This window comes from Podarcis filfolensis, assembly GCF_964270895.1.
Source record: "Podarcis filfolensis genome assembly, chromosome: Z".
Lineage (NCBI taxonomy): Eukaryota > Metazoa > Chordata > Lepidosauria > Squamata > Lacertidae > Podarcis > Podarcis filfolensis.
The window spans coordinates 47,667,912-47,695,318 of record NC_139617.1 but is presented as its reverse complement, the minus strand read 5'-3'; the positions used below and the strand labels follow the sequence as shown (position 1 = coordinate 47,695,318).

The 27,407-nt window shown below is 48.3% G+C and overlaps 2 protein-coding genes across 2 annotated transcripts; one reads left to right on the top strand and one right to left on the bottom strand.

Annotated features, from left to right (window-relative positions):
* The first annotated feature begins 340 nt into the window (after positions 1–340).
* On the top strand, positions 341–27,338 carry DPP7 (dipeptidyl peptidase 7). Its single transcript, XM_083597362.1, has 13 exons — positions 341–495; positions 1,913–2,026; positions 3,236–3,375; positions 3,486–3,649; positions 4,771–4,906; positions 5,083–5,164; positions 5,627–5,793; positions 7,032–7,092; positions 21,293–21,411; positions 24,720–24,876; positions 25,460–25,524; positions 25,629–25,699; positions 27,057–27,338. Exons 1-13 carry the CDS (start codon positions 429–431, stop codon positions 27,190–27,192), a joined length of 1,479 nt encoding a protein of 492 aa, XP_083453488.1. The 5' UTR covers positions 341–428; the 3' UTR covers positions 27,193–27,338.
* Positions 6,876–19,170, bottom strand: LOC310754859 (kelch-like protein 9). Its single transcript, XM_083597321.1, has 4 exons — positions 17,585–19,170; positions 12,058–12,310; positions 9,806–9,966; positions 6,876–8,029 (listed from the first exon to the last, which is right to left on the bottom strand). The coding sequence occupies exons 1-4, from the start codon at positions 18,638–18,640 to the stop codon at positions 7,592–7,594; spliced, it is 1,908 nt and encodes a 635-aa protein (XP_083453447.1). The 5' UTR covers positions 18,641–19,170; the 3' UTR covers positions 6,876–7,591.
* Positions 27,339–27,407: the final 69 nt, after the last annotated feature.

The window sequence follows — 27,407 nt, the reverse complement described above, 5'->3', positions numbered from 1 at the left end:
AAGAAAATAAGAATAAAGATCAAGAAAAAAACCCAAGAAAATAAATGTAATATAAATAAACAAAACAAGTAAATTGTATTTACATAAGCAAACGATTTATTGCAGGGTCCAGGAAAGCAATTTAAATACGCGTCCGCCCTTCAGGCTGCCCCTTTTTTATAAGAAAGGCGTGCCCTTGAGCATGTGCAGAGTGCAGTGGAGAGGGAGCGGGGCCAGTGCCCTTTCGTGTCCAAGATGGCGGCAGGGCGACGAGAGGCGAGCCGCGCCCCTTTCTCCTTCCCCGCCCCTTCGGGGGAAACCACATGGCCCTCCCTTCGCCCCGCCCCTCTGCCGGCAGGTCTTTCACGTGATGCTCTGGGCTCCTCTCACGTGACACCACCGCCACCCGTGCCCACGCTGCAGAAGAAGGGACCGCCGCGCCCGTGGTCATGGCTACGCGACCCGCGCTCTACCTGCGCCTCGTCTCTCTGGCGTTGCTGCTGGGGGTCCTTGCAGGTGAGGCGGCGGCGGGCCTCGGGTCAGCGGAAATCGGTGGTGGTGATTGCAGGGAAGGGATGCAACTCTGCACATGCTCAGGCGCACCAGAGGGAAGGGATGCAAGACCGCACATGAATAGATGCTCTCTCCTTTGTGAATGCATTTATTCGTTCTTCGTTAATTCCATATTTCAGGGTCTTCCTGGCTGGAGTTGGTTTGTGAGGCGGAAAGCATGTGATGGGGAAGTACAGTCTTCACAGGCTCAGGAGCAATTCCTTTATAATTAATCCCCAGAACTCAGAGCCCCCGCCCCATCCCGATCCACTTAGAGAACATATAAAGCTGCTTTGCTAGTGTTTTCTGCGGCTGTTTTGAGTAAGAGTGCTTCTGAGCATTTGCAGAGAGTACCACCCCTCTCATTCAAATCAGCTGGTTGCAATTTGTAATTCTGTCTTGCAATAGGAATATTGGAAATAAAGCAATATATCACTTGGACCATCATGCCACTTCCACAGTTTAGAGCAATATTAGCCATGGGTTGTGTGTCAAAGAGCTAGTGGACACGCTTTCTGGGAAGATTTGAGCTCCACAACTTCATGTTTTAGAAATTACACGCCATCTTTTCCTTGTTTCAGTTATCAGATTCGTTACAAAGCTATCAGTCCCTTTCTAGCAGGGTGTGGTTACTTAATGGAGGTTCTGGGGTGGAAATATAACTTTCTGTGCTTTGTAAGTATTTCCTCTGTCTCCCCACCCCAATTCATCTCATTATACTAGTGAGGCTCACTTAGTTACTTTGCATGTTGCAGGGTTTAGCCCCACCAACAAAGAACAGTTCCAGCCCTACTTCAATCCTCCTCACCTTCTGTTTACATTTCTTAATGTCCAGTCCTGACCAGAAATGCCATGTTTTTTACTTTAAAAATGATTTAATTTCTGCAGCATGTGCTTCACCAAATTTGCAGCCTTGAATAATTGTTTGACAGTAGCAGAGAAATACAGCCAGCATTTTGGAGTGGCAGAGGAAAGAAAGTACAGTGGACACTCGGGTTGCGAACGTGATCTGTGTGGGATGCAAGTTTGCAACCCGCAGCGCCGTATCTGCGCACATGCGGGTTGCAATTCGGCGCTTATGCACATACGCAAAGCGTGATTTAGTGTTTCTGTGCATGTGCGACCACCGAAACCTGGAAGTAACCCATTCCAGTACTTCCGGGTTTCCGCAGTCTGTAACCCAAAAAAACGCAACCTGAAGCGTCTGTAACCCGAGGTATGACTGTAAAGCCTAGCTGTTCTTGTACAATAGAATCCACAGCAGAGCAGATTTCACGGAGCATATATTGGGGTAGTTGACCTCTTTTCCATGGTCAGTAGACTGACACTGCCATTTTTATTCCCCTTCTATCCGAAAGTGACGCGGTTTGTTTCTTTTAAGGTTACAGAAACCCCCAGCTTGACTTCAAAGAGAAATATTTTGAGCAGTGGATAGATCACTTCAACTTCGAAACCTACAGCAACAAAACCTTTGCCCAGAGATACCTCATCACAGGTATGCTTTTGGTGATGAAAATATATAAAAACATGAAAACGTCGCTTCTAGATTGGAGCAAGCATTTATCTAGTTCAGTGTCCTGTCTCACCACAATGACCAGCCAGATCCTCTGGGAGGCCCACAAGCAGGACATGGGACCAATAGTCCTCTCCCAGTGTTGTTCTGCAGCAACAGAGAAGGATGGGTATACTGCATCTGAACATGGAGGTTCTATATTGTAACCATGGCTCAGAGGTATTATTAGATCTCCCCTCTCCTGTGTCCTGTGCTGACAGTTCCTCAGGGGCTTGCCTGGGCCACCTGCCTCAGCCTGGGCCTGCCTCCTCTGCTTCCTTTCTGCTTAAGAGTCCAACACTGCTGTGATGGCAAAGCAGCTCTTGTGGTGGCCAAGCAAATTGCACCATGACGACAGCCTTACTTTCCTATTATATGTGTACGAAATAAATAAATTCTATGGGAATCCAAGAGCTAGTGTCACCAGCACATTCCATAAATTAATTGTGTGTTAATGACCTATTCTGTCTCGTACCAAGTTAGAACTCTGGCCCATCTCGTCCCATGTTGCCACCTCTGACCGGAGCGGTTCCTCAAGGCCTCAGGCAGAGGTTGCCCTTTCCTAGTCCCACTACTTAAAATCCTTTTGTTTACTGGAGATGCCAGAGATCAAACTTGGGGCCTTCTTTTGGAAATACATGAACTTTACTGTTGAGCTATGGGGGCTTCCCTGATGTGGACAGCCCCTTAATATCAAATATGTCCATTCCTTAGTTAATTTGAAGAGGTGTCCACTTAACAATCTATGGGAAAAAGCAGTGCTGCAAAGAGCCTACTTCCCCTCAGGGCTAATTGCTGTGGCACACAGATGTGGGAATGTGTGGCCCTCCATATCTTGTGGGGCTCCTGCTCTCTGCCTCAGCCAGCATAGCTGATGACAGGGATTATGGTAGTCCTAACAATATATGAAGGGCCCAGCGGCTGGGCCCCAGCCTCTCCATTTTTGCTCTGGCAGCACCCAAAGTTGCAAGTAGTGCCAGTTACATTGCTGAAGAGCAGTCAGAAAGTTGAGGATTGTGCTGTCATAGAGGGGGAAAGAATATGGCAATCCTAATACAGGCACTGTCCTTCTTGCAAGTTTCTTAGAGGTCTCTCTGTTCTTAAACGGGACTCTTCTTAGTTGCCTCAATGTACTTCTGCTGCCTCACACAGATAAATACTGGAAGAGGAGAGCTGGACCCATCTTCTTCTACACTGGGAATGAGGGAGATGTCTGGGCCTTTGCTCAGAACAGCGGCTTCATCCTGGAGCTAGCTGAGCAGCAGAACGCCCTGGTGGTCTTTGCGGAGCATGTGAGTGTTTTTGCAAAGATGTCCCTATTGCCTGAGGCAGTGTGCTTGATGGGGATTATGGTGACCTTGCTGTCTGAGATGTCTCTTGTGCTCCTCTGCTGGCTTTTCAGAGATACTATGGGAAGTCGCTTCCATTTGGGGCAGCGTCGCTGCAGAGGGAAAACGCTGGCCTGCTGAGTGTGGAGCAAGCCCTCGCTGACTATGCAGTTCTCATCATGGCACTAAAGAAGCAGTACGCAGCACCGGACTCACCTGTCATTGCATTCGGAGGCAGGTGAGGGCTCACTCGCTTGTTCCTCCCAGCAGTTACCTGCATCTGATGTGCACAATGATCTTCTTGCAGGGCTGGCAAAATATTTCCAAGTTGCTGTGTGCCAGCTGCCTTTGGGAGGGGGTCTGTTCTGAGCAGGGAATGAGGCAGATATTTCAAATGTTTAGGCACCACCATCTAAACTTCATAGTAACCAGGATTTCTCCAAAGGGTTGACTTAACTATGGCCAAGGAAGGTGAGGAGAGCTCATGGGTCAAGAGGAGTTGAAGTATGAAAAGGTTGTACCCCAGTATGTTTGGTGAGGGCAATGCTAGCTTTCCCCCCAAACTGTGGGTTGCTTGAATCGGTATTTACTCTGGGACTGTTTAGGTTGGAAGTTGAGTGCCCTGAATTGTATTCTCTCTGGGGTATGCTTCATGGCATGCTTAGTGGGGCACCCTGGACACAAGGATGCCTTGGTGGATCTTGTCATGTGCTTGTTCTCTACAGCACTCCAACTGGAAACACTCTAAAGTCTGCAGGGAAATTATAGCCCCTCCCCTAGGATAATAGCTGTCCCTTGTCTGAAGTAAAAAGATCCTTTGCCCCAAGAACCACACTGAGCAGGGGGCACACTTTTCTTCACCAACACAATGGTACCTCGGGTTAAGAACTTAATTAATTCTGGAAGTCTGTTCTTAACCTGAAACTGCTCTTAACCTGAAGCACCACTTTAGCTAATGGGACCTCTTGCTGCTGCCGCCCCACCAGAGCATGATTTCTGTTCTCATCTGAGGTAAAGTTCTTAACTTGGGTTAGTGGAGTCTGTAACCTGAAGCGTCTGTAACCTGAAGCGTCTGTAACCCAAGGTACCACTGTAATACCCTTTCCTTCTGAGCAATGGGGTCTGAGTTTGGCATGAGCTACTAGGGAAGGGAAGAAGCCAAAGTTCAGCCATTTTGTCCACTTCCTCTTGCCTCATACCTGTGCCTCTTGTATTCTGACTCTTTGAGGGTGGCAAATCTGCACCCGCTAATTCAGGCCAACAATTTGAAGAGACTTCTGTCCCTTTCCAGTGAGCGAGCAGTCCACCTGAATGTCTCATGGTGTCAAAGAACATAACTTGCTTCTTTTTCTCTCCCAGTTATGGAGGGATGCTGAGTGCCTACATGAGAATGAAATATCCCAACATAGTGTCTGGCGCACTCGCTGCCAGTGCCCCTGTGTTGTCTGTGGCTGGGATTGGAGACTCCAATCAGTTCTTCAAGGATGTCACAGCGGTAAGTTTTAGATGGAAACTTTTGAGTGGGCTCATTTCCTCTTACTAGGCAAACCTCCCAATCTTCATCGTAAAATGCTGTGCCTGAACCTGTGAAGCCATATGAAAGTCTCAGGCTCCCTCAAAGATGCAATTCACTTAAATCAGAAAAGGCATTTTGTCTCTCTTTTCCCCCAGGACTTTCAGAACTACAGTCCGGACTGTGCCACGGCTGTACGAGAAGCATTTAGGGAAATCAAAGACCTGTACCTGGCTGGAGGTAAAGTGAGCTCACCTGTCAGACAAGGAACAGCCCCTTGGGAGAGAGGACTTTTAAGCTACGAGACCTCTGGAGCAGCTGTAGAATAAACAAATTGCTTTAAAATGGTTTTAGGAAAGCAGTACCGCTCCCGTCTTGTGTGTGCATAAGAAAATAAACAATTTTTGAAGGAAATGTGCCCACTTTAATTGGGCAGCACTTCTATAGCTAATGCAAATGGTCCGTCCACCCCATCCCACCCCAGTGTAAGCAGTCAGTTGACTAAGCACCGCAGTTTAAAACCATGAGGTCTAGGCACTTCATTTTTCTTTTGAATGAAAGCAGAAAACCTCACTCATCCAAGCACTGCATAGCCCAAACACTAAAGTTAGGCTGCTGTCATAAGGTATACTAGCCTCTATGAATGTGGTGAGATGTGCTTAATCATGTAACACACTACACACCTCTCTTCTCCACATTCAGCTTACGAGAGGATCAGCCGCGGGATGTCTACATGCAAAAAGCTTTCGTCTAAGGATGATATCTACCAGCTCTTTGGATTTGCCCGGAATGCCTTCACCATGATCGCCATGATGGACTACCCTTACGAGACGGACTTTATGGGCCACTTTCCAGCAAATCCTGTCAAGGTGAGGCCTGCACAGATCAGGCAACTTCATGAACCAGAGAACACTCGACTCCTCCACCTCCACAGGTTGCCACTGGGCTGGGCTAAAGCTCTCGCAGCATGTCTATAAGGCCAGGCTTACAAAATTAACGCATACCTACCTATAGTAGTCGTTTGAATGTTTGCTTATTTTAAAAAATCTCAAACCACACTACCGCCAACCACCTTTTGTGGAGCTTCCCTGCCTGGTGCTGATTTATACCTGACACAGGTTAGCATGGTTATAAACTTGGGTTCCTCATTCTTTCTTGCAAAGAGACCCTGGTTAATGTTGCAAGTGTTTGCAGGTGCCCCCTCAAACAAAGGCCGCACCAAAGTATTTCTGGTCTGGTCTGTCCACACTCTGCTCAACAGGGAGGAAACTGAGCGGGCATTACAGAAGAGAAGGGTGTTTATTGCCATGTTACAGATGATAAGCATAGAATCATAGAAATGTAGAGTTGGAAGGGACCACAAGGGTCATCTAGTCCAACCCCCTGCTAAGCAGGAATCTCAACTAAAACACCCATGACAGATAGCCATCCACACTCTGTTTAGAAACCTCCAAGGAAGGAGAGTCCTAATATAATACAGTCATACCTCGTGTTACGTTGCTTCATGTTACGTTTTTTCAGGTTGCGTCCTGCGGTGACCCGGAAGTACTGGAAAGGGTTACTTCCAGGTTTTGCTACCCGCGTATGCGCAGTAGCGCTAAACCACACTGCATGCATGCGCGCATGCGCACAAGTGCCAAATCACGCCGCGCACCTGCGCAGATACAGCATTTCAGGTTGTGGGCTTTTCACATTGCAAACGGGCCCCAGGAACGGTTCCCATTTGCAACCAGAGGTACCACTGTATAGGTACATAATATAAGAAGTATACTGTTTACATAGCATTGGGATCATTTTATGACTATCTGCTAGGGTGAAATTGCAGGATGTTAATGCTGGAACTCCCCTTTGACTCTAGGTCTGGTAGGCTGAAAATGAACTGGAAACCCAGAAGTTATTCTGTCCGTCTTTTGAAATTTCACCTTAGCCATATCTAGCCTTTGTAAGCAGCTTTTTCCATCATTGTTTTATTTCATTAAAAAAAAAATTTTTGGGGAGTGACCAATGTATTTTGTTAGTTTCAGCTAAGTTCCTGTAACTTTCTTCCAATTTCTCTTTGGCTCTCGGAAAACCTAATTTGGTGTGTGTGTTTGTGTGTTTAACTCAGATTGGCTGTGAGCTGATGCTGGAGAACAAGGAGCGGATCAGGGGCTTGGCAGCTCTTAGTGGTGAGTGACTGTAAGACACCTGACTTCCTTCCAAAGTGTACATGAGCACTGTGCTTTCTCTCAGGTTGTGTCAGGCCTGAAAATGTGCATGTTATTTAGGCTGCATTCAGACAGTCCCCTAAGCCACACTTTTGAGGGGAGCAGGGGCAAGCCTTGAGCTTGCTTGCTCCCTTCTCTCTCCTCTCACCCCCCTCCAGTCTTTCTTCAGTGCACAAAGGAAGGTTAGAACATTTCTGCTTCTGGTTTGCACATAAAGCAGGATAAAAGCATGTCTCTGGATTCTGTCTTACAGGCAAACTACGGTTTGCTCAAACTATCATTTAGACAGACTGGTAAGCTACTGGGAGATTCTAATCTCCTCCCCTCATATGTGGAGGATGGAGTACACAAGCCTGAAGCTCATTCCCAATCGTCCAGGCCATGGACCGGGAGGCCATCTGAATGTGGCTGCAGGCTTGGAAAAAATCATGTGCCACTTCCATTCATATCAGTGGAGCTTCTACCAGAGATCTTCCCCCTGGATTTTGCCCAAAGCCTCTTTCTCTGCCTGAAGAGCTGGCTGGGATGAAGTCTTGCTAGTGATGAACAGGTTGAGGGTGGATTTCTTCCTGCCAGCAGCTGAAGGCCCCTCTCCATTCTGCTGCTGCTCACCTGTGACCAGGTGACGCGGCAGCTGAACAAAGAAAGAGGCATGATCCACCAAAGGCTTGGGCAAGGAGCCCGCCTTTTCCCACACTTTCCCTCCAGGGTTGCAGACATAGACGCCATCCTCTTTCCTCTTCTGTCTCACTGACCCACCACCCGTGATGTACAATTGCTGCTCATGCACAGCGAGACCAAACTGACAAAGGTCGAAGGGCGAGAGCCTGAGTAGGGTCCACTGATCACTAACCGGGCAGTAGTATTCTGTCTCGTTCACGGGAACCCATTCCTGAGCCTGTAAAGAACCAAATATCAGAAGGGTGGACCCAGTCCCTGTTCAGTGGAGGGTGAGGGAGGTATGCTGTGGCTCCAGCAGACTGCATGGCCTGCCAGTTGTTCAGACAGACCACCGGGCTGGTTCCCTGTAGATGTTTCAGAATGCAACTCCCACCAGACCCGCCTAGCCAGTATTCCAGAAACATTGGGAAGGTTGCATGTGAACCACCGCTGGCTTTAAAGACCTCACAGAGCAGCTCTTGTCAGTTGGTGTAGAAGCTGTGCTGGTGTGCAGTTCCCACTAATTGCACAGGAGACCTTCACAATGCTCCCACCCCCACCACCAGTGTTAATCAGTTAGTAGGAATGCCACCAATCTGCTCTGGCTTTAGTTCAAGGGAACACCTGAGTATATGCAGAGGAATGATGATGATGATGATGATGATGATGATGATGATGATGATTTATATGCCCCCCATCTGACTGGGTTGCCCCAATCACTCTGGGTGGCTTCCAACAATTTTTAAAGACCAAGATTGCAATGAAGACTTTTTGACTTCATCAGGAGACAGACCATGTAGGTGCGTTTTCCCCAAATGATTGCATTTTCTGTCCACGTGTTAGGTTTATTATCTGCAAAACGCCAACCCTTTAAATAAAACATCTAAAACTGACAGGGATCTGCTTCTCAGTCATGGAACCCAATCTGTCTAACTCTGAGATGCTACTTGGTTAAACAAACCTTAAGAGTATGGGTCAAATAGGGAATCAGTCACGTAATGGACAGGCCTTTTTTCAGATATTCCTCTCTTTTAAAAACCTGCTGGCCAGTTAGTTGGCAGCACCTTTAAAAAATATATTAATCTGTTTGATTAAACTTGGCAGCCTTGTTAATTAGCAAATAAGGGGGAGCCACCTGGCCTTTCAGCCCCAGGTAGTAAAATATATTAGGCTTGCCACATGATCCAGCTACATAAAATTGAAAATTTGGAAAGGGCGTGAAGAGTTTCTATTTTTTAAAGGGCTTGCTAGTTCCATGTGACTGGTGTGTTTGTGTGTCGTAAGAAATGTTTCAATGCCCCTGTCAGGAAACCTAGAATATTGTGGTGTAGAGAGCAGCCTCTTCCAACCAGGTACCCTCCCCCACATATATTGGACCGTGTCTCCCATCAGTCTCAGCCAAAATGACTGGTGGTCATTGGTGATGGGAGGTGGGAGTCTGAAACATCTGGAGGTCACCAGGTTGAGGAAGGCTGCCAAGAAGAGCCCTGTGGCTGAGTCAGGCCAGAGGGGGTCCCTTCTGGTCCAGCATCCTGCTCTCAAAGTAGGCACCCAGAGTCCTGTGGGAACCCACAAGCAGGACCTAAGTGCAACAGCAACTCTTCCCCACGTGTGAATATTGACAGGTCAGTACCTGCCAGATGCTGCCTTAGGAGAGAGACTCCGCTTTCTCTCTAGAGCAGCGGTTCTCCACCTGTGGGTCCCCAGATGTTGTTGGACTACAACTCCCATCATCCCTGAGCTCTGGCCTTGCTAGCTAGGGGTGATGGGAGTTGTAGTTCAACAACATCTGGGGACCCACAGGTTGAGAAAGGCTGGACTAGAGCCATTGCTCCCATTGTCAGACTGCACAGAAGAGGATGCTCCCCATTCTGGGAAGGGAGCCTGGCCACAAGGACCCAGGAAGGGAGAAATGAGAGCACATTGTGTAGCTCAGGGCAACACCAGACATGGAGAGCCTGGGGCTGGCGCTTGGCCCCACTGCAACTCGTTAAATAAATGAAGCTCAACATACGTTTGCCAGGGCCCTTCCTCCTACGCAGAAGATTCTGTCTCCAGCAATTGCCATTCCGTGGTCACACCGGGCAAAAGTCATTGGCTGGTTCCTGACCCAGCGACGCAGGCGGGAGAGATAGCTGTATGTGTCGCGTAAAGGTTTGCCAGCGGCGAATCCCCCTGGTGGAAACGGGCGAGAGAAGATTGGGTTGGGTGGCTGCAGTTTTCCCTTTGGGTTGCACAGTAGCCTTTTCCTGTCCCGATCCTCCTCAAGGTCCTGTGGAGTTGAAGTGTCCCTGCGGAGCGTGTTGCCTACCGCTTAGCCAAGGCCTCTCCCAAGCCTTAAGAGACTGGGTCGTAAAAGTGGGTGCAAAGTGTGTTCACAGCGCTGAGAGCCTCCCTTCTGTCTGTGTCTGTAGCATCCCACTATATTGAACGCTGTTCTCCACTGGTTGGCTGCCCCATCATTGCTGTCTCCTCTCCTCTACTCTTGGCCCTCCCCTCCTGCCCCTGGCAGTCGGTTGAGCACGAAAGGAAGGGAGTCTATTCAACCCTTTTCTCAGGCACTCCACTGTGGGACCCTTCCTTTCCCTTGCTCATATACCTGCTCCTGCCCCTCTTTTTCTCGTTCATGCACTGGGATGCTGCAAATTCAGTACAGTCATACCTCGGGTTAAATGTGCTTCAGGTTGAGAGTTTTCAGGTTACGCTCCACGGCAACCCGGAAGTAACAGAGCGTGTTACTTCCGGGTTTCGCCGCTCACACATGTGCAGATGCTCAAAATGACGTCATGCGCGGAAGCGGTGAATTGTGACCCGCGCACATGCAGACGCGGGTTGCGTTCACTTCAGGATGCAAACGGGGCTCCAGAACGAATCCCGTTCACATCCAGAGGTACCACTGTACACATTTTTTTTTTCAATACCGCCCTTCAATTTTAATAAATCCCTAGGGCAGTTTCCATAAGAAGCAGAAGATACAAAAATAATTAAAATGCAAATAATACATATCCAAACAAAATTAGGGAACAAGAGGGAACAAGATTTTTAAAGCTAGATTGCTTATAAGTCTAAAAAGCCTGGGAAAACTTTATGGCTTTTGCCTGGCACTGAAAGGCGAACAAAGTGCCTGCTGGCCTTCTCCGGGGTGGGCATTCCATCATTGGAGCACCACCACCGAAAAGGACCTCTCTCTCTTCCAGCTGGCCACGCAACTCAACCTCACCTGAGGAGTGGGGGAACCTGCCTACAGAAGAGCTTAACATACTTCAAGTATGTCGGTCTAATGCTGGAAAGGGATTTAAAGGTCAGAACCAGCACTTTGAATTGAGCCAGTGCAATCCATCTGCCATTGTTCTTGAGGTCTTTATTTTATGCTCTTAATTAATGTACAGTATACTTCAAGTGGTGGGACGCGGACGGCGCTGTGGGTTAGATCACAGAGCCTAGGACTTGCCGATCAGAAGGTTGGCGGTTCGAATCCCCGTGACGGGGTGAGCTCCCATTGTTCGGACCCTGCTCCTGCCAAACCTAGAAGTTCGGAAGCATGTCAAAGTGCAGGTAGATAAATAGGTACCGCTCCGGCAGGAAGGTAAACGGTGTTTCCGTGCGCTGCTCTGTCTGGTTCGCCAGAAGCGGCTTAGTCATGCTGGCCACATGACCCGGAAAAACTGTCTGCGGACAAACGTCGGCTCCCTCGGCCTGTAAAGCGAGATGAGCGCCACAACCCCAGAGTCGGTCACAACTGGACCTAATGGTCAGGAGTCCCTTTATCTTTACCTTATACTTCAAGTGAGATACTTTTGCACCCTGCCCTGGGTCCATTTGATAAAGGACAAACTTAGAAGTGCAAAGGATGAATACATGAAGCTAATTTGCAACCCCAGCACCTGCATTCTGAGCTAATGGTGCTTTCCAGATCCTCTTCAGGGGCAGCCCCTAGTAGAGCATATTATAGCAGTCTAAGCTGGAGTTTACAGGAACACAGATCACAGCCACATCACCAGGAACCATCCCTTTATGCTTTGCCTGTATGCCCCCTTAAAATCAGCAACCCTTGATAGCATAGCTGTCAACTATCCCCTTTTCTTGCGAGCAATCCTATTTGGAATAAGGGAATTTCCCTTAAAAAAAGGGAAACATTGACAGCTATGCTTGATAGTGGTCTGCATTCTAGAATGGCCAACATCCAGCCTCCCACCCCCTCCCTCCACCCCAAGCCAAGACTTCTGATGGTGGCCCCCCTCGGTCAAGCCATCAGTGGTCTCTCACCTGAGACGTAGAGGATCCCCTTGTGGGTGGCCCCTGCGTGGTCTGCCACGGGCATTGGGAAGGGCGTGATGGGCTGCCACTTGTTCTCAGCTGGCTGGTACTCCTCTGCTGTGTCGGTGAGCGTCCCCAGCAAGGCTCCCCCGCCCACAGCCACGAGGCAGTCGTTCAGCACCCCTGCGTGGAAGCGAGTCCGCCGTCCCAGCATGCTCGCCACCTGGAGCCAGCTGCCGTGCCGTGGGTCAAACCTGAACACCTGGAGCCGGAAGGAGGAAAGGGCAGTGGCAGAGGAACCCCCTCTGGCACCCGGGGCGGGGCAGCCCGTACAAAGTGCACATGTGCAGCAGCCCACATGGCCGCTGTGCAAGAGGCAGCAAGAATGGCACCCTTAATGGACTGCACGCACCCTCTGCCACTCTACAGCTGCGGGGAGGCAGGGGCCATCTTGTCAACCCCCCCCCCAGTGGTACATCCTGCCCCCTTCGCCCCCCACTTTGTACGCCCCTGGGAAAGGGATTATAGGGCCCTGCTGGACTTGTTCTCCAGCTGGCAGGCTGGGAATCATTCAGCAGTCAGGGCGGGGGAGAAGCCTTTAAGGGCTCTCCTGCAGCAGCTAGTAGCCAGGTCAGAAGCAGGCAAGGAGACCCCTTCAGTGAGAATAATAATAATAAAAAAATTTATATACCCCGTCCTCCCCAGCTAAGACCGGGCTCAGGGTGGCTAACACCAAATATAAAAAGTTGATTAGAATACAGTTTTAAAAACAACATTAAAATACAGCATTAAAACATTAAAATGCAGCTTCGTTTCAGTGGAACTCAATCAAAAACTTTTTGGGGGATAAAAACGTCAAGTCTTCACCAAGGCTAACTAGCCAGACTGGTCCCACATAGGCCAGAAAAAAGCCAGGGAAGTCCCCAAATAGGAGTTGCAACACAGAAGGAGAAAGGAAAAAAGAAATAGGGGGAGGGAATCAAATTGATTCCAAGCCAAAGGCCAGGCAGAACAACTCTGTCTTACAGGCCATGCTCATTTTCCTCTCTGCTGCATGGCAGGTTTGTATTGCTAGGGTTAATGCTGAGCTGATCTTATTCCAAGCTTGTGAATGAGGATGATCATGATCATTTACTAAATTCATAAATTGCTTTCTCTTGCCCAGGGCAACCCAAAGCAACTTACAACCACGTAAACACACACAAAACCCCCATGTAGATACATTAAAACCAAGCGGGGGAAAGAAATACAAAAAAACACAACCCACCCACTTCTCAAAGGCCACATATAATTAAAAGCCTTATAGAGGAACGTTTTCACTTGGCACCTAAAGGTGTATAATGAAGGCGCCAGCCGAACCTCCCTGAGGAGAGCATTACACAAATGGAGAGCCACTGCAGAGAAAGCCCTGTTCTCATGTTGCCACCCTCTGGACCTCTTGGGAAGGAGGCACACAAAGAAGGGCCTCAGAGGATGATCTCAGGGTCCGGGTCAGTTCACATGGTGGTCTGGTATTGCGGTCCTCAGCCATTAAAGGCTTTATAGGACAAAACCAGGTTGGTCCTGAAACGGATTGGCAGCCAGTGCAGTCGGGTCAGGACCAGTGTAATATTCTCAAACAGTTTTGCCTCTTTGAGCAACTTGGCTGTGGAATCCTGCAGCAGCTTGACAAGGATTCTGTGGGGCACAGATTCGAGTCCATAGGGCATGCCTTCCTTGCCCCAGGCCCTTTCCAAAGTTCCCCTAGTGTTTCTGGGGTGTGTGATGGATGACAGGGAACTGGAACTGGAGTGTGACCTGAGTTACTAGGTAGGAGACTAAATAGCTCCCCAGATTAAGATGTCCTCATTATGTAGAAGCGATGTGGAGGACAACAGAATGGGGGCAGGTGAAAGGGAACGGGATCGTTGGGAAATGGTTTGGCTGCAAGTGTAGAGGAACTGATCTGAGATGATCTGGGGTGGAGTGGGGGGGCAAATCAGTTGAAGGACTTTTATATGGCAGTTTGGGAAATTAGCCAACATGCCTTCTGTGACGTTTCAATTCTAAACCTGCATCTGTACATATAAATTACAGTGGTACCTCTGGTTGCGAATGGAATCCGTTCTGGAGCCCGTTCGCAACCTGAGCAGAATGCAACCCGCATCTGTGTGGGTTGTGATTCGCCACTTGTGCACATGCACGTGATGTCATTTTGAGCGTCTGCGCGTGTGCGAGCAGCAAAACCTGGAAGTAACCCTTTCTGGTACCTCTGGGTCGCAGTGGGACGCAACCTGAAAACATTTAACCCAAAGCGTCTTTAACCCAAGGTATGACTGTATTAAAGGTAAAGGTACCCCTGACCGTTAGGTCCAGTCGTGACTGACTCGGGGGTTGCGCGCTTGTCTCGCTCTATAGGCCGGGGGAGCCGGTGTTTGTCCGTAGACAGCTTCCGGGTCATGTGGCCAGCAGGACTAAACCGCTTCTGGCGAACCAGAGCAGTGCACGGAAACGCCATTTACCTTCCCGCCGGAGCAGTACCTATTTATCTACTTGCACTTTGACCTGCTAGGTTGGCAGGAGCTGGGACCGAGCAACGGGAGCTCACCCCGTCGTGGGGATTCAAACCGCTGACCTTCTGATCGGCAAGTCCTAGGCTCTGTGGTTTAACCCACAGCGCCACTTGTGTCCCCAACTGACTGTATGACTGTATTAGCACATGTAAACTCTGCAAAATTGTGCCTGTGGACCCCAGATCTTTTACATCCCCGCCGGTTCCTGTGACTGCCGTAGGAATGTGGCATTCCACATAGGATGGCTCTGTTGTGGGCTGCAGAACCCATCTTGCCCCTCAGATGCCACACCAATTTATACTGTGCCCATCTGAAATATTTGCCCTTGCTTCAGCCACCAGCCCAGCCTTACTCTTTCAGCCTTTCCCTTCCTGCATTCCAGGTTGGGGGTGGGGAGGAGATGCAAAAATAAAATAAAGAATCAGTACCATCAAGTCTTTCCTTCTCCCTTTTGCATTCTGGGGTTGGCGGGGGAAATACAAAAAAGTTACTAGCACCAAGTTTTTTGGGCATCATTCTTGCATAGGACCTTGGGTGGGGCGTTGGGGGGCAGCAACTCTTAAATGTTATTAGGCTGGAGTTCCATCTGTTGAAAGGGAAAATGTTTGAGCGTTTGCAAGTGTAACCAAAATGATGTGACTCAGCTAGAGGTGTTTACTCTCATTCCAGAAGAATGTGCGGCCTTCTGCAAGCCCCAAACAGTGCTTCAAAAGGCTCCAGGTTAAGCAAAGTCCTGAGCAGGAAAACTCCCAATGGGTAACTGGGGAGACACTATAGCATTTTGTTGTAAGTCTCCCCTTGATAGTAGGTAGACAAGGAATACACACCCACACAAGAGAGGCCTCCCAGATAGATCAAAGGAGGACTGAGGTTATGAAGAACACAGAGAGTGTGGACCTATCAACATGGGCAGAGCTTGTGAAATCCATGCAGTTTGCTCCCTTAACTGGGAAAAAGAGGTATTGCTAAGTGCTCTGGCCCTTGGAAACTGCCTACTTGTCCCTGGGAAGGTCTGCTTTGCAGACTGAATGCTGTTGCTTCAGAAAGCCCAGAACTAAGAATTCTATTACTGTTATCCACCCTTCACCAGAAGGTCCCAGGAAGGGTGACAGTAATGTAAGATACAGTCATACCTCGGGTTACAGGCGCTTCGGGTTGCGCAATTTCAGGTTGCGCACCACACTGAACCCGGAAGTACCGGAACGGGTTACTTCCGGGTTTTGGCGCTTGACAGAAGCACTAAATCACACTTTGCACATGCGCAGAAGGGCCAAATCGCGACCGCTACGGGTTGCGAACGTTCCTCCTGCATGGATCACGTTCGCAACCTGAGCGTCCACTGTACAATGTAAGAAACAGTTTAAAGCAAATTACAATCAGAGTGGGTCCTAAAAATATTTATCTCAGGTGTCAAAGGCCAGGGTAGAGAGGTGCGTCATCAGCACCATGAAAGCTGCATAATGAAGGTGCTCAGGCCTGCCCCCCAGGCCACCAGCGCCACCCATATTTCTGATGGTGGAGCAATTATTCTGAAGGCCTTCTCTGCACCCAAGAGGGTCTATAGGGAAGGAGGCGGTCTTTCACGTATTTGCATCCCAAGTTGTTTAAGGCTTTAAAAGCTAGCATGAGCACCCTAAATTGAACCTGGAAAATGAATGCAATTGTTTTAAATGGGAATTATATAAATTATAAATTGAACCCCAACCAGTAATCTGGCTGCTGCATTTGGGCCAATTGAAGTTTCCAAGTCGTCTTCAAGGGTAGCCCCATGCAGAGCACATTGTGGTAATCCAGCCTGGAAGCTACCAGAGTATGGAACTACCATGTCAGAGATGAGACTCGTTATGTGCCCAACTGGGTAAGCTCTCCACTTGCTCAGATGATCATGCTTGTTGTGATTCCCACCTGTACCCCTTTATTGCAGCCTGATTATTAAGTCACTCTTTGTCCCTTTATGTACTAAGACTGCTGCCTTCGGTGCTTCCTCCTCTGGGGATTAAAGGGCTCATTCCTTGGGGACTGGGCTGCCTTTTGCTTGCACATACACCTATGGGCCTGTTGCCTTTGTCCATGGAGTTTTCTTGGCAGGGATACTGGAGTGGCTTGCCAGTTCCTGATCCAGGTGGATCACGTTTTTGAATTGATGCTTTTGAATTCTGGTGCTGGAGGAGACTCTTGAGAGTCCCATGGACTGCAAGAAGATCAAACCTATCCATCCTGAAGGAAATCAGCCCTGAGTGCTCCCTGGACGGACAGATCCTGAAGCTGAGGCTCCAAGACTTTGGCCACCTCATGAGAAGAGAAGACGCCCTAGAAAAGACCCTGATGTTGGGAAAGATGGAGGGCACAAGGAGAAGGGGACGACAGAGGACGAGATGGTTGGACAGTGTTCTCGAAGCTACTAACTGAGTTTGACCAAACTGCGGGAGGCAGTGGAAGACAGGAGTGCCTGGCGTGCTCTGGTCCATGGGGTCACAAAGAGTCGGACACGACTAATCGACTAAACAACAACAACACCTATGGGCACTCATAACTTTGCTGCGACGTGGGTTTGGAGGGTGGACCCCCTCGTATCTCTGGGGCTGTGCTGCCACCAATGATTGTGCAAGGTTTAGAGCAAACTGTGCACACACGCACATATAAAGGAAGCAAGGAATTAGGTGGAGATGCACAAACACAGATTAAGTTTGTCTTTTTAAAAAATCAACCTCTGAGAGCAGAATGGGAGGTGTGGGACAGCATCTGGAACAAAGGCTATTCCAAAGCATTCGTACAAACAAACAAAAAAGCATCATAAGAGGGTTAGTGTTGGCTTTCTGAGGAACTCGCTTTCACAATGAGTGACCTAGAAGCAGAGACCCTTATAGGAACAGATAGGGAACAATGATAGGTATTTGGGCTATCTACCTTTGTCCTTTTCTAGACTTAAGTTGTGTGTGAATGAGCTGCTGTAGGCTTCCCTTCGTTTTAAGCTTTGTGCTTACCTGGTTCGAAGGACATTGTCCTGTAGGGTCAAACCTGTCCTGGCCCCCCATCACAAAGACAAAGCCTTGGATCACAGCAACACAGTGGTTGTACAGGGGCCTGTGAAGTTGCCCAACCTTTTTCCACAAAAGGCAGTTCCGATCAGCAGCCCACATGCTGCCACAGATGGTGTTGTCCGCAGATCTGCCACCAAGGACAACCAGCATGTCAACGCTGGCACGGACCTTGGTTCGCTCGTTCTGCAGAGTCGGCTGAGCATGCAGCCGGGAGTGATACTCCAAGGCCTCCTGGAGGTACTGCCGGCAGGTGGGTTCTGTCTTCATGAAGGGCACGTCCTGGACGAACCTCTGCAGGTCGTGGAGAGGTATGAGGGGAAACCGAATGTGCTGCAAAATCTCAGCTGCATCTTTCAGGTGTGTGTTGTTGTGGTGCAGCCAGCATTCAGCTGCATGGAACAGTTCCAGCTCACTGAGGTCCTCTGTGTCTGCGGTGTCTAAGATCTCACACAGAGTAGCTGCGTCCAGCTCCTGCAGCTGCGCCGGATCTGCCAAAATGTTGCTGCAGTGCCGGCTCACGCAGCTCATGGCTTTCTGCCTCAACTCTTTCGGGCCAAGCCTCTTTGCAATCTCGAGGACTGCTAGGCAGGTGTTCTGATCCAAGCCCTCATCCAGAAACCGGAAGCACAAGCACATCACATCGCGCACCAGCAGCACCTCTGCTGCCTGGAAGGTCTCCTCGACGTTCTGGAGCGTCAGCTCCAGCTTGTTGGAGTAGACAAAGGACAGGATGTTTTGCAGGCCCTGGGCAGTGACGCGTGGCAGCTTGATGCGACTGTTGTGACTTGCAGCATCTCTGGAAAAATGCATCTTGCAGTAGTTGCTGGCTGCAGCCAGAATGACTTTGTGCGCAGAGAAAGAGACTCCCTCTGCCTCCAGTGTGACATCGCACAAGATGTTCTTCGTGCGCAGATTCCTGAGGCCCTCTAGAAGTTTGGACAGGTAGGTGTCTGAGCAAAGACTCTGGCTCTTGGCCCTGACTGGGCTGGCAAGATACATCCCTCCCAAAGCTGCAGTCTGGTAATCCACTGGCGGTAGCCTTAGAAGATCTCCCCAGGCACCCTCTAATGGAAAGAGAGTTCAGGGCCTCTCCTTAAAATCTAAAGGCATGCCTCTTGAACAGAGAACTCCAGCTGGTGCTTACTCTAGAAGTGGGGCTGCCTGAAGTTTTTGTTTGGGCTACTATGAGAGCAGGTCAGCTGACATGTCATTTCCAAGAACACCATTTCCTTACCCCCACCTCCACGAGCCTATTCATGTCCACAAAGGTGCAGTATCTACTCAGCTTCCTGGTCATGCCTGAGGTGGCTTGCAGCGCACCAGGCAAGCAAGTCCAGACCTGCCTGCAGCTTTTTTTGAGTCCTTGCCTAGGATCAGGCTGCTGCACCCACTGGCCTTGCATGTGAATGTTTGCTAGGTGGCAGCATAGACAGAGGAAAACTCTGCTTCCAGCTGTTTCTCGAGCATCTACCAGTTAGATACCTGTCTAAGTTCAAGGTGTTGGTTTTGATGTATAGCTTGGGATCAGGCAGTGTGTTTTGAAATAAAAAGGTAAAGGTACCCCTGACCTTTAGGTCCAGTCGCAGATGTCTCTGGGGTTGTGGTGCTCATCTTGCTTTACTGGCCGAGGGAGCAAGCGTACAGCTTCCGGGTCACGTGGCCAGCAGGACTAAGCCGCTTCTGGCGAACCAGAGCAGCGCACAGAAATGCCATTTACCTTCCCACTGGAGTGGTACCTATTGATCTACTTGCACTTTGACGTGCTTTTGAACTGCTAGGTTGGCAGGAGCAGGGACTGAGCAACGGGAGCTCACTCCGTCACGGGGATTCAAACCGCTGACCTTCTGATCGGCAAGTCCTAGGCTCTGTGGTTTAACCCACAGCGCCACCCGCATCCCATATTGAAATACTACCCCTCAATAAGGCCAAATTGAGATTCACAAAATGTTTAGGGGTATGCGTGCCCCTGCGTCCCCATCCCCCCAGAAACAAAGCACTGGGACCAGGACACCTGAGAGATTGTCTCACCCCTTGTATACTGTGTTCTGCAGGTCCTAATTTAACAGGTCCTTTCTGTGCAATCCTCTTGGGTTGTGGCACCTACCCTTTTGGAATCTCCCCTGCCCTGGAAAGAATATTCAATAGAATTATCCTTTTTTTTTACACCAACTGAAGACTTCTGTCTTCCCACAAGTTCAGATCTTTCCCAGATGGTATCTATATTAAAATTGCTTTCAAGGTGTTTTTAAGATTAAGGGGGTGGAGAGATTCCCCTACAAAGAAAAGATGCAGCATTTGGGACTATTTTGTTTGGAGGAAAGGCAACTAAGAGGTGACATAATAGAAGTTTATAAAATCACGCATGACATGGACAGAGGGGACAGAAAAGTCCCTCCCCGGCTCCCGGCAGCACAAGACCTCATGGGAATCCAGTGAAGCTGAATGTTGGAAGATTCAGGACAGAGAAAAGAAAGGACTTCTTATTGCAGGGCAAAGTTAAACAATGGCATTCACTCCCAGAGGAAGTAGCAATGGCTGCTGATTTGGATGGCCTTAAAAGAGGATTGGATGAATTCATGGAGGAGGGCAATGCTATGAATGACTACTAGCCACAGTGGCCCTCCTCTGCTTCCATGGTCTGAGGCAATAAATACTTCTGAATCCCAGTTTCTGGAAACCACAGGAGGGGAGGGAGAAGGTTATTGTGCTCATGTTTTGCTCACGGGTTTCCCATTGAAGAATCTGCTTGACCACCATGAAAACAGGATGCCAGACTAGATGTGCCACTGGCCAGATCCAACAGGCTATTCTTACATTCTCAAGTGTTCTTATTGTTAGCTTATTGTTGTCTGATGTCCTGGGCTCCATTGGGGAGGAAGGGCAGGATGTAAATTTAATTATTACTGTTGAATGACTATGATTTTACTAAATTGTATTAAGGGTTTCAATGATTTATTGTTGTGGTTTGCTTTGTTTCACGCCCAGAATGGCTTGGGCATCCAAGTCAGATGGGTGGCATATAACAACAAAAACAACAGCAGCAGCAACAACAACAACAACAACAAATTAATTGCTGCTATTATTATTATTATTATTATTATTATTATTATTAATGTTACTGTAGTTGTTATTATAGTGTTTACAATGGGGTTCCCCCCTTTCCCCTCACAGTGCTATTGTGATTATTGTCAGCCACTTTGATCTCAATTTATGTTGCTGGAAAAAAGCAAAATGCAGTCATACCTTGGGTTATGAACGCTGCGGGTTGTGCGTTTTCAGGTTGCGGACCGCACCAAACCCGGAAGTACTGGAACGATTTACTTCCGGGTTTCGGCACTTGCGCATGCACAGAAGCGCAAAATGATGTCACGCGCATGTGCAGAAGCGCCGAACCGCGTCACGCTCGTGCACAGACGTGGCACTTCAAGCTACGAGCGCTGCTGGTTGTGAACGTGCCTCCTGCACGGGTGGATCACATTCACAATCGGAGGTACGACTGTACACATATTAAATAAATAAAACATCATCATCATCATCATTATTATTATTATTATTATAATTAAACATACTGATGTTATTGATGATAATAAGCCATCTAATCCGGCCCCTTGAAATGAGCAGCGTCATAACCTCCTTTCCTTTACTCACTAGGGCTGCTCTATAACTCCACTGGGATAGTTCCATGTTTCGATATTTACAAGCTGTACCAGAAATGCGCTGACCCCACAGGTTGTGGAACAGGACCAGATGCTGCTGCATGGGACTATCAGGTATGCCTGGGGGAAGAGGAGTGAAATTTAACAAGAGCGTCACCTTCACCAATGTGGTGCCCGCCAGATGCTGTGTGGACTCTGACTACCACCAGCCCTGCTGGATGATGGGCTTCTCCCAGATTTTGGAATCCCCTCCCTAGAGAAGCCAGACTGGCTCCGTCCTCCTTGTCCATCCACCAGCAGGTGAAGATTTTTTATTTTTTCCAGCAGGCTTTTGGGGAAATCCCTGCTTTTAATGAAAGGCCTGGTACTGTGCTGTATGGTTTTAACAGATTGTGTGTTTTAATTATATCAGTGTTTGTTTTTTAATGGAAACCCCCTCCCCCACATTTTTAATTGTTCTTATTTTTATCAGCAAGCTGCTTTGAGTCCCTGTGAGGGAGGGACTCAATATAAATGAATATATTTTAACAATGAGACAGGATGTCTGTATGAGGGCTGCTCCTCTCATACATGTTTGTTCTTTAATCTGTAATTAGTAGGAAAAAAGTAGGTATGCCCAGATACCTCCTCACCTCCGTCTGTGCTGCTTTACTGTGCTAAGACCGGGTGCTTACAAGAGAGCAGCTGTGAGTTCCAGAACACCAGGACCCCTTCCTGGGAATGCTGCGCAGCTGTTCCAGGCCATGGGGCCTGCAGGAGTATTCCATTATTGCTGAGTGGGCAGCTCGGTTCGGGGGCAGCTCGGAGGCCGGTTAAACGGCCTCCGTGGGCTGCTTCCAAGTTGGGGACCCCTGCTCTAGGCTGATTATTTTGGTTGCCCTTTCCTGTGCTTTCCCAAGATCTACGCTAATTCTTTTTGAGATGGGGTAGCCAGACCATCACAGAGCCTCCCAAATGCACCTCCACCAGAGATTATACAAAAGCATTTACAGTCTGCAGATGGGAGTGTGTCTAAACAGCTGTTCAATCCATAGCCCTTTCCACTTTGCTACTTTGAGCAAGTCTTCTTAATCCCCGCCACTTTAATTGCAGTGTAGACTTCAGTGTCTCTGTTCAGTATGTTTGCATCTTATGCAGGGGTTTGGTTCAAAGGGTTCTGCATATATGCAAAAACGCAGGTACTCAAACCCCTGGTAAATAGGGAACGGGGAGGGAGGCCGATGCCAGCTTGGGGAGGTAGTGCCAGGAGATGGGCATGCAGTGTGCTCGGAACTGAGTGCCGCCACCCCCTCCCCCTGTTCAGGGAGGTAGAGCCCACAAATAAGTCTTCAATCTTAAAGGTGCAGCTTATTTGCAGGTGCAGCTTATATTCGGGCCAATACGGTCCCTCTCCCATAACACCACATACCACCCCTTGTATACGATTGCATTTCACGTACGATACCATGGAATCATGATACCACACAATCATGGAATCACGATACCTTGATCTCACGCTATGATTTCATGAAATCATAGCGCAGTCATGGAATCATATCTTGATCCTGCGCTATGATTTCATGAAATCAGCGTAATCATGGAATCATGACACCTTGATCTTGCGCTGTGATTTCATGAAATCAGCGTAATCATGGAATCGTGACACCTTGATCTCATGCTGTGATTTCATGAAATCAGCGTAATCATGGAATCGTGACACCTTGATCTCGCGCTGTGATTTCATGAAATCAGCGTAATCATGGAATCATGACACCTTGATCTCGCGCTGTGATTTCATGAAATCAGCGTAATCATGGAATCATGACACCTTGATCTCGCGCTGTGATTTCATGAAATCAGCGTAATCATGGAATCATGACACCTTGATCTCGCGCTGTGATTCATGAAATCAGCGTAATCATGGAATCATGACACCTTGATCTCGCGCTGTGATTTCATGAAATCAGCGTAATCATGGAATCATGACACCTTGATCTCGCGCTGTGATTTCATGAAATCAGCGTAATCATGGAATCATGACACCTTGATCTCGCGCTGTGATTTCATGAAATCAGCATAATCATGGAATCATGACACCTTGATCTCGCGCTGTGATTTCATGAAATCAGCGTAATCATGGAATCGTGACACCTTGATCTCACGCTGTGATTTCATGAAATCAGCGTAATCATGGAATCGTGACACCTTGATCTCACGCTGTGATTTCATGAAATCAGCGTAATCATGGAATCGTGACACCTTGATCTCGCGCTGTGATTTCATGAAATCAGCGTAATCATGGAATCGTGACACCTTGATCTCGCGCTGATTTCATGAAATCAGCGCAATCATGGAATCATGACACCTTGATCTCGCGCTGTGATTTCATGAAATCAGCGTAATCATGGAATCATGGCACATTGATCTCGTGCTATGATTTCATGAAATCAGCATAATCATGGAATCATGATACATTGATCTCGCGCTGTGATTTCATGAAACCGTAGCACACACTCATGGAATCATGACACCTTGATATCGCGCTATGATTTCATTAAGTCATAGCGCACAATCATGAAATCACATTGCGCAATCATGAAATGGTATCACACAATCATGAAATCATGATATCTTCATTTCACACTGATTTTACACAAGCATATGATTGCATGATACCATATTGGCCCAAATATAAGCTGCACTCCCCCAAAAAATTCTGACTGTGAAAAGTTAAAGTGCAGCTTATATTCAGAACCGAGCACTGCATGACCGCCTCCCAACACTACCACCCTGAACGGGGTGCTGGGAGGCACTACCTCCCCAAGCTGGTGCCCCCCGTTCAGGATGGTAGTGTTGGGAGGCGTTAGTACCGGGAGGTACTTTTCAAGCATCTCAAGGCTTCAGAGCCAGGGCATGGATAGGGGTTTGCCTCCCCTCTCCCAAACAAGTTTTTCCCAGTGCAAAAAAGAGCTTTTAAGATATTTGCCTTGCTTAGGGAGCAAGGTTCTCTCTGTGTACCAGACTCCGAATGCTCTTGCAACATTTCGTGGGGCCTTCCGATTTCCCACAAAATCTTGTGGGAGCATCCCAGACGCAACACATGGAGAGGGCCTTGCAAGGCAGAGAGCTTAAAAGCTATTTTGTGCTAGGTTTTCCCAGTGCAAAAAGAGCCAGCTTGCTTGCATTTAACTTTGGGGATTCCATCCAGTGCCCTTCAGCAGCATATGGCTGAAATTGTGCAAGTTCAGTGCAGGTAATATGTGATCATACTGCACTGAGAATCTCAAGCATCCTCACTAAGGGAAGCCGCCTTCTGGCCCAGCATGTACTTTTCCAAGAAAGTCACCTCTGGTGCAGAATGAAACACACATGCCCACACTTCATTGCCATTTTTGCCCTCTTTGGGACCAGTACAGCTGCTGAAATATCAGTTCTTTCTTCAGGCCTGCACTGAAATCAACTTAACCTTCAACAGCAACAACGTGACCGACATGTTCCCAGAGATCCCCTTCACAGATTCTGCCAGGGAACAGTACTGCTTTCAGAAATGGGGGGTCCGCCCTCGGCCGTCATGGCTACAGACCAGCTTCTGGGGTGGTGGTAAGTAGACAGGTTTTTTCTTCATTCCCTCTCCCTTTGGCTTGGGATTGTACCTCACTGGTGAGATCGGCAACCAGAAATCCTATTCGGCAGACCTTGTCAACTCCCGATGGGTGCCCTGATGGGAGAGCTGCTGCCAGCCAGAGTAGCCAATATTGGTTTGAGGTACAGATGGTCCAACTCTGTAACAAGGCAGCTCCCTCCCCTCCCCAGTCTAGAGCATGTCCTTTTCCTTGACTGCCTTGAATGCAGAACTCCCCTTGAATTTCAGCTAGCCCATGAAAGACTTCGAGCATTACATTTGGGAGTCTATTTCATGAGTTGTCACCATACTGCTTTCTACTGGGTCAGACTATTGCCTCATCTAGCTTAGTATTGTCCACACTGACTGGCAGGGGCTCTCCAGGTTTCCAGCTGGGGCTTCTCCCAGCTGTACCAGGGGTTGAACCTGGAACCTTCTGCATGCAAAGCAGGAGCTCTGCCATTGGGACTCAGCTCATCATGCAGCTGCTTTGGTGCAATTTAAAGAGTTTCTACCAGGCAAGCGAATAGTCATATTTAGTATCTTGCTTAATACCCTCAGATCTGACTGCTGCAAGCAACATCATCTTCTCAAACGGAGACTTGGATCCCTGGGCCAGTGGTGGAGTAAGTTATCACCCTCTCCAAATTCTGCCTGCTCTTTTATAGCTGTCAGCTTGAAGACTTTGCCGGCCCCAGAAAGGTCTGACTTCCGTTCATTGTCATTGCAGGTTAGAAAGAACCTGAGCTCCTCATTGATAGCGATATTTATCAAGGGAGGTGCCCATCATCTAGATCTCAGGTATGTGTTTGCAGAAATTGTCAGGAGCTGTGTAACCAACATGGGTGCCACCACTGAAGGTTTAATGAATCCTTCAAGATCCTCCTTCAGACAGGAAGTCCTTTTAAAAACCTAGAAGTACCGTATTTTTCACTCCATAAGATGCACCTAGTTTTTAGAGGAGGAAAACAAGAAAAAAAATATTCTGAATGAAACAGTGAATGTATGATTTTTGTGGTTCATGCTGTGGCCACAGACATGTGATTTGACGGTGAGTTTGGGGTAGCCCAATACAAAAATCCTGGGAATTCATGTGGATCCGTGCTTTGTAGCCACACTTTTGCACCATTGCAGCCCCACGAAACAGTGGATGTGTGTGGGGGTTTTGGTGCAGGCTGTAGCCATGGACATGCTATGTGATCTGATGGTGAATTTGGGGTGACCCAATGCAAAAATCCTGAGGATCTATGGGCTTTTACCTCCCCCCTCCCAGGCAGCCTCCTTTATCACTAGCGTCCCTTCTCTCGCTTACCAATCAGCTGCTTCCTTTCAACACTCGCTTCCCTCATTTGCGTTAGTGTCGTTTCCTTAGCTGGAGCAGTTTTTTGCGCCTCCTTTTCTTCCAATTTCTCTCCTCATTGCTTTAGTCTTTCTGTCTCCTCTCCTTGCAAGTTCGCTGTTTTTACCTCCCCCCTCCCAGGCAGCCTCCTTTATTGCTAGCGTCCCTTATGTCCCTCCCTGATCGCTTGCCAATCAGCGGCTTTGTTTCAACACCCATTTCCCTTTTTCAAAAAAATGAGCATGATCTGCTTTTCGCCCCTGGGCAATTTGGCTCCAGGGTCCACGCATTTGCTCCGTAAGACGCACAGACATTTCCCCTTACTTTTTAGGAAGAAAAAAGTGTGTCTTATGGAGTGAAAAATGTGGTAAATACATTTTTAACTCTTCACTTATTTTATGCCATTCAGCCAGCCTTTGCCAACTGGGCACCCTCCAGATGTTTTGAACTACAACAGCCATTAACATCCAAAACATCAGGAGGGCACCAGGTTAGTAGATTGCATTAAGCAATTCAACCTGGGCTATTTCAGTGCAGGTATGTTAAGACGCCCAGTTCCTCATTCTCTCTTCTCCAGTGCAAGACTAGCCCTTGCTAGTATCTTAGCAGCCACTTGAATAAATTCACAGAAGATAGGACCAAAACCTGTGATAAATAGAGTCTCTGTGTTTAGAGGCAGTTTACCCCAGAGGAGCAGGCATAAACCAGAGGGGTCATTTCATCCCCAAAAGAGCTCCAAAATAGCCAAATTGAAAAACTGCCAGCTGTGGTTCCCTGGATTTGGCATCTGCTTCCTGTGGGCTTTATGTGTTCCAACAGGGGTTCCAACCCAGCCGATCCACCTTCAGCCAGAGAGGCTCGTCTCCAAGAAGCAAACATCATCCGTGACTGGGTCAAGGCAGCAGCTGGGGCCTTGAAGCAGCTCACTCCCAACCACCATCCAGCCAGACTTTAGCAGGAGTCGTCAAGGCAGCATTTGGGTACCAAAACCAGCTAGAAGTCCTGCCTACAGTTTGCCAGTTGGTTGTTGGGCTGCTGAGTCAATGACACTTCTCTGCAACAGGATTGTAAAAACAAGAATAAAACTGGAGATTCCCTCAGCAGCTCTATCCTGCTTTGTGTTTCCTGAACATTGGATCGGGTCCAGGTATACATGACACGCATTATTTC

What these genes read in the sequence shown, in the direction of transcription:
- DPP7 (XM_083597362.1), top strand. Translation starts at nt 429, where the DNA reads ATGGCTACGCGACCCGCGCTCTACCTGCGCCTCGTCTCTCTGGCGTTG. An exon ending in TTCCAGCAAATCCTGTCAAG is followed by an intron (nt 5,794 to 7,031) that starts GTGAGGCCTGCA and finishes TGTTTAACTCAG; the next exon opens with ATTGGCTGTGAGCTGATGCT. An exon ending in GGGCTTGGCAGCTCTTAGTG is followed by an intron (nt 7,093 to 21,292) that starts GTGAGTGACTGT and finishes TTTACTCACTAG; the next exon opens with GGCTGCTCTATAACTCCACT.
- LOC310754859 (XM_083597321.1), bottom strand. Translation starts at nt 18,640, where the DNA reads ATGTATCTTGCCAGCCCAGTCAGGGCCAAGAGCCAGAGTCTTTGCTCA. An exon ending in GACAATGTCCTTCGAACCAG is followed by an intron (nt 12,311 to 17,584) that starts GTAAGCACAAAG and finishes TTCCGGCTCCAG; the next exon opens with GTGTTCAGGTTTGACCCACG. An exon ending in GGGGATCCTCTACGTCTCAG is followed by an intron (nt 9,967 to 12,057) that starts GTGAGAGACCAC and finishes CGTTTCCACCAG; the next exon opens with GGGGATTCGCCGCTGGCAAA.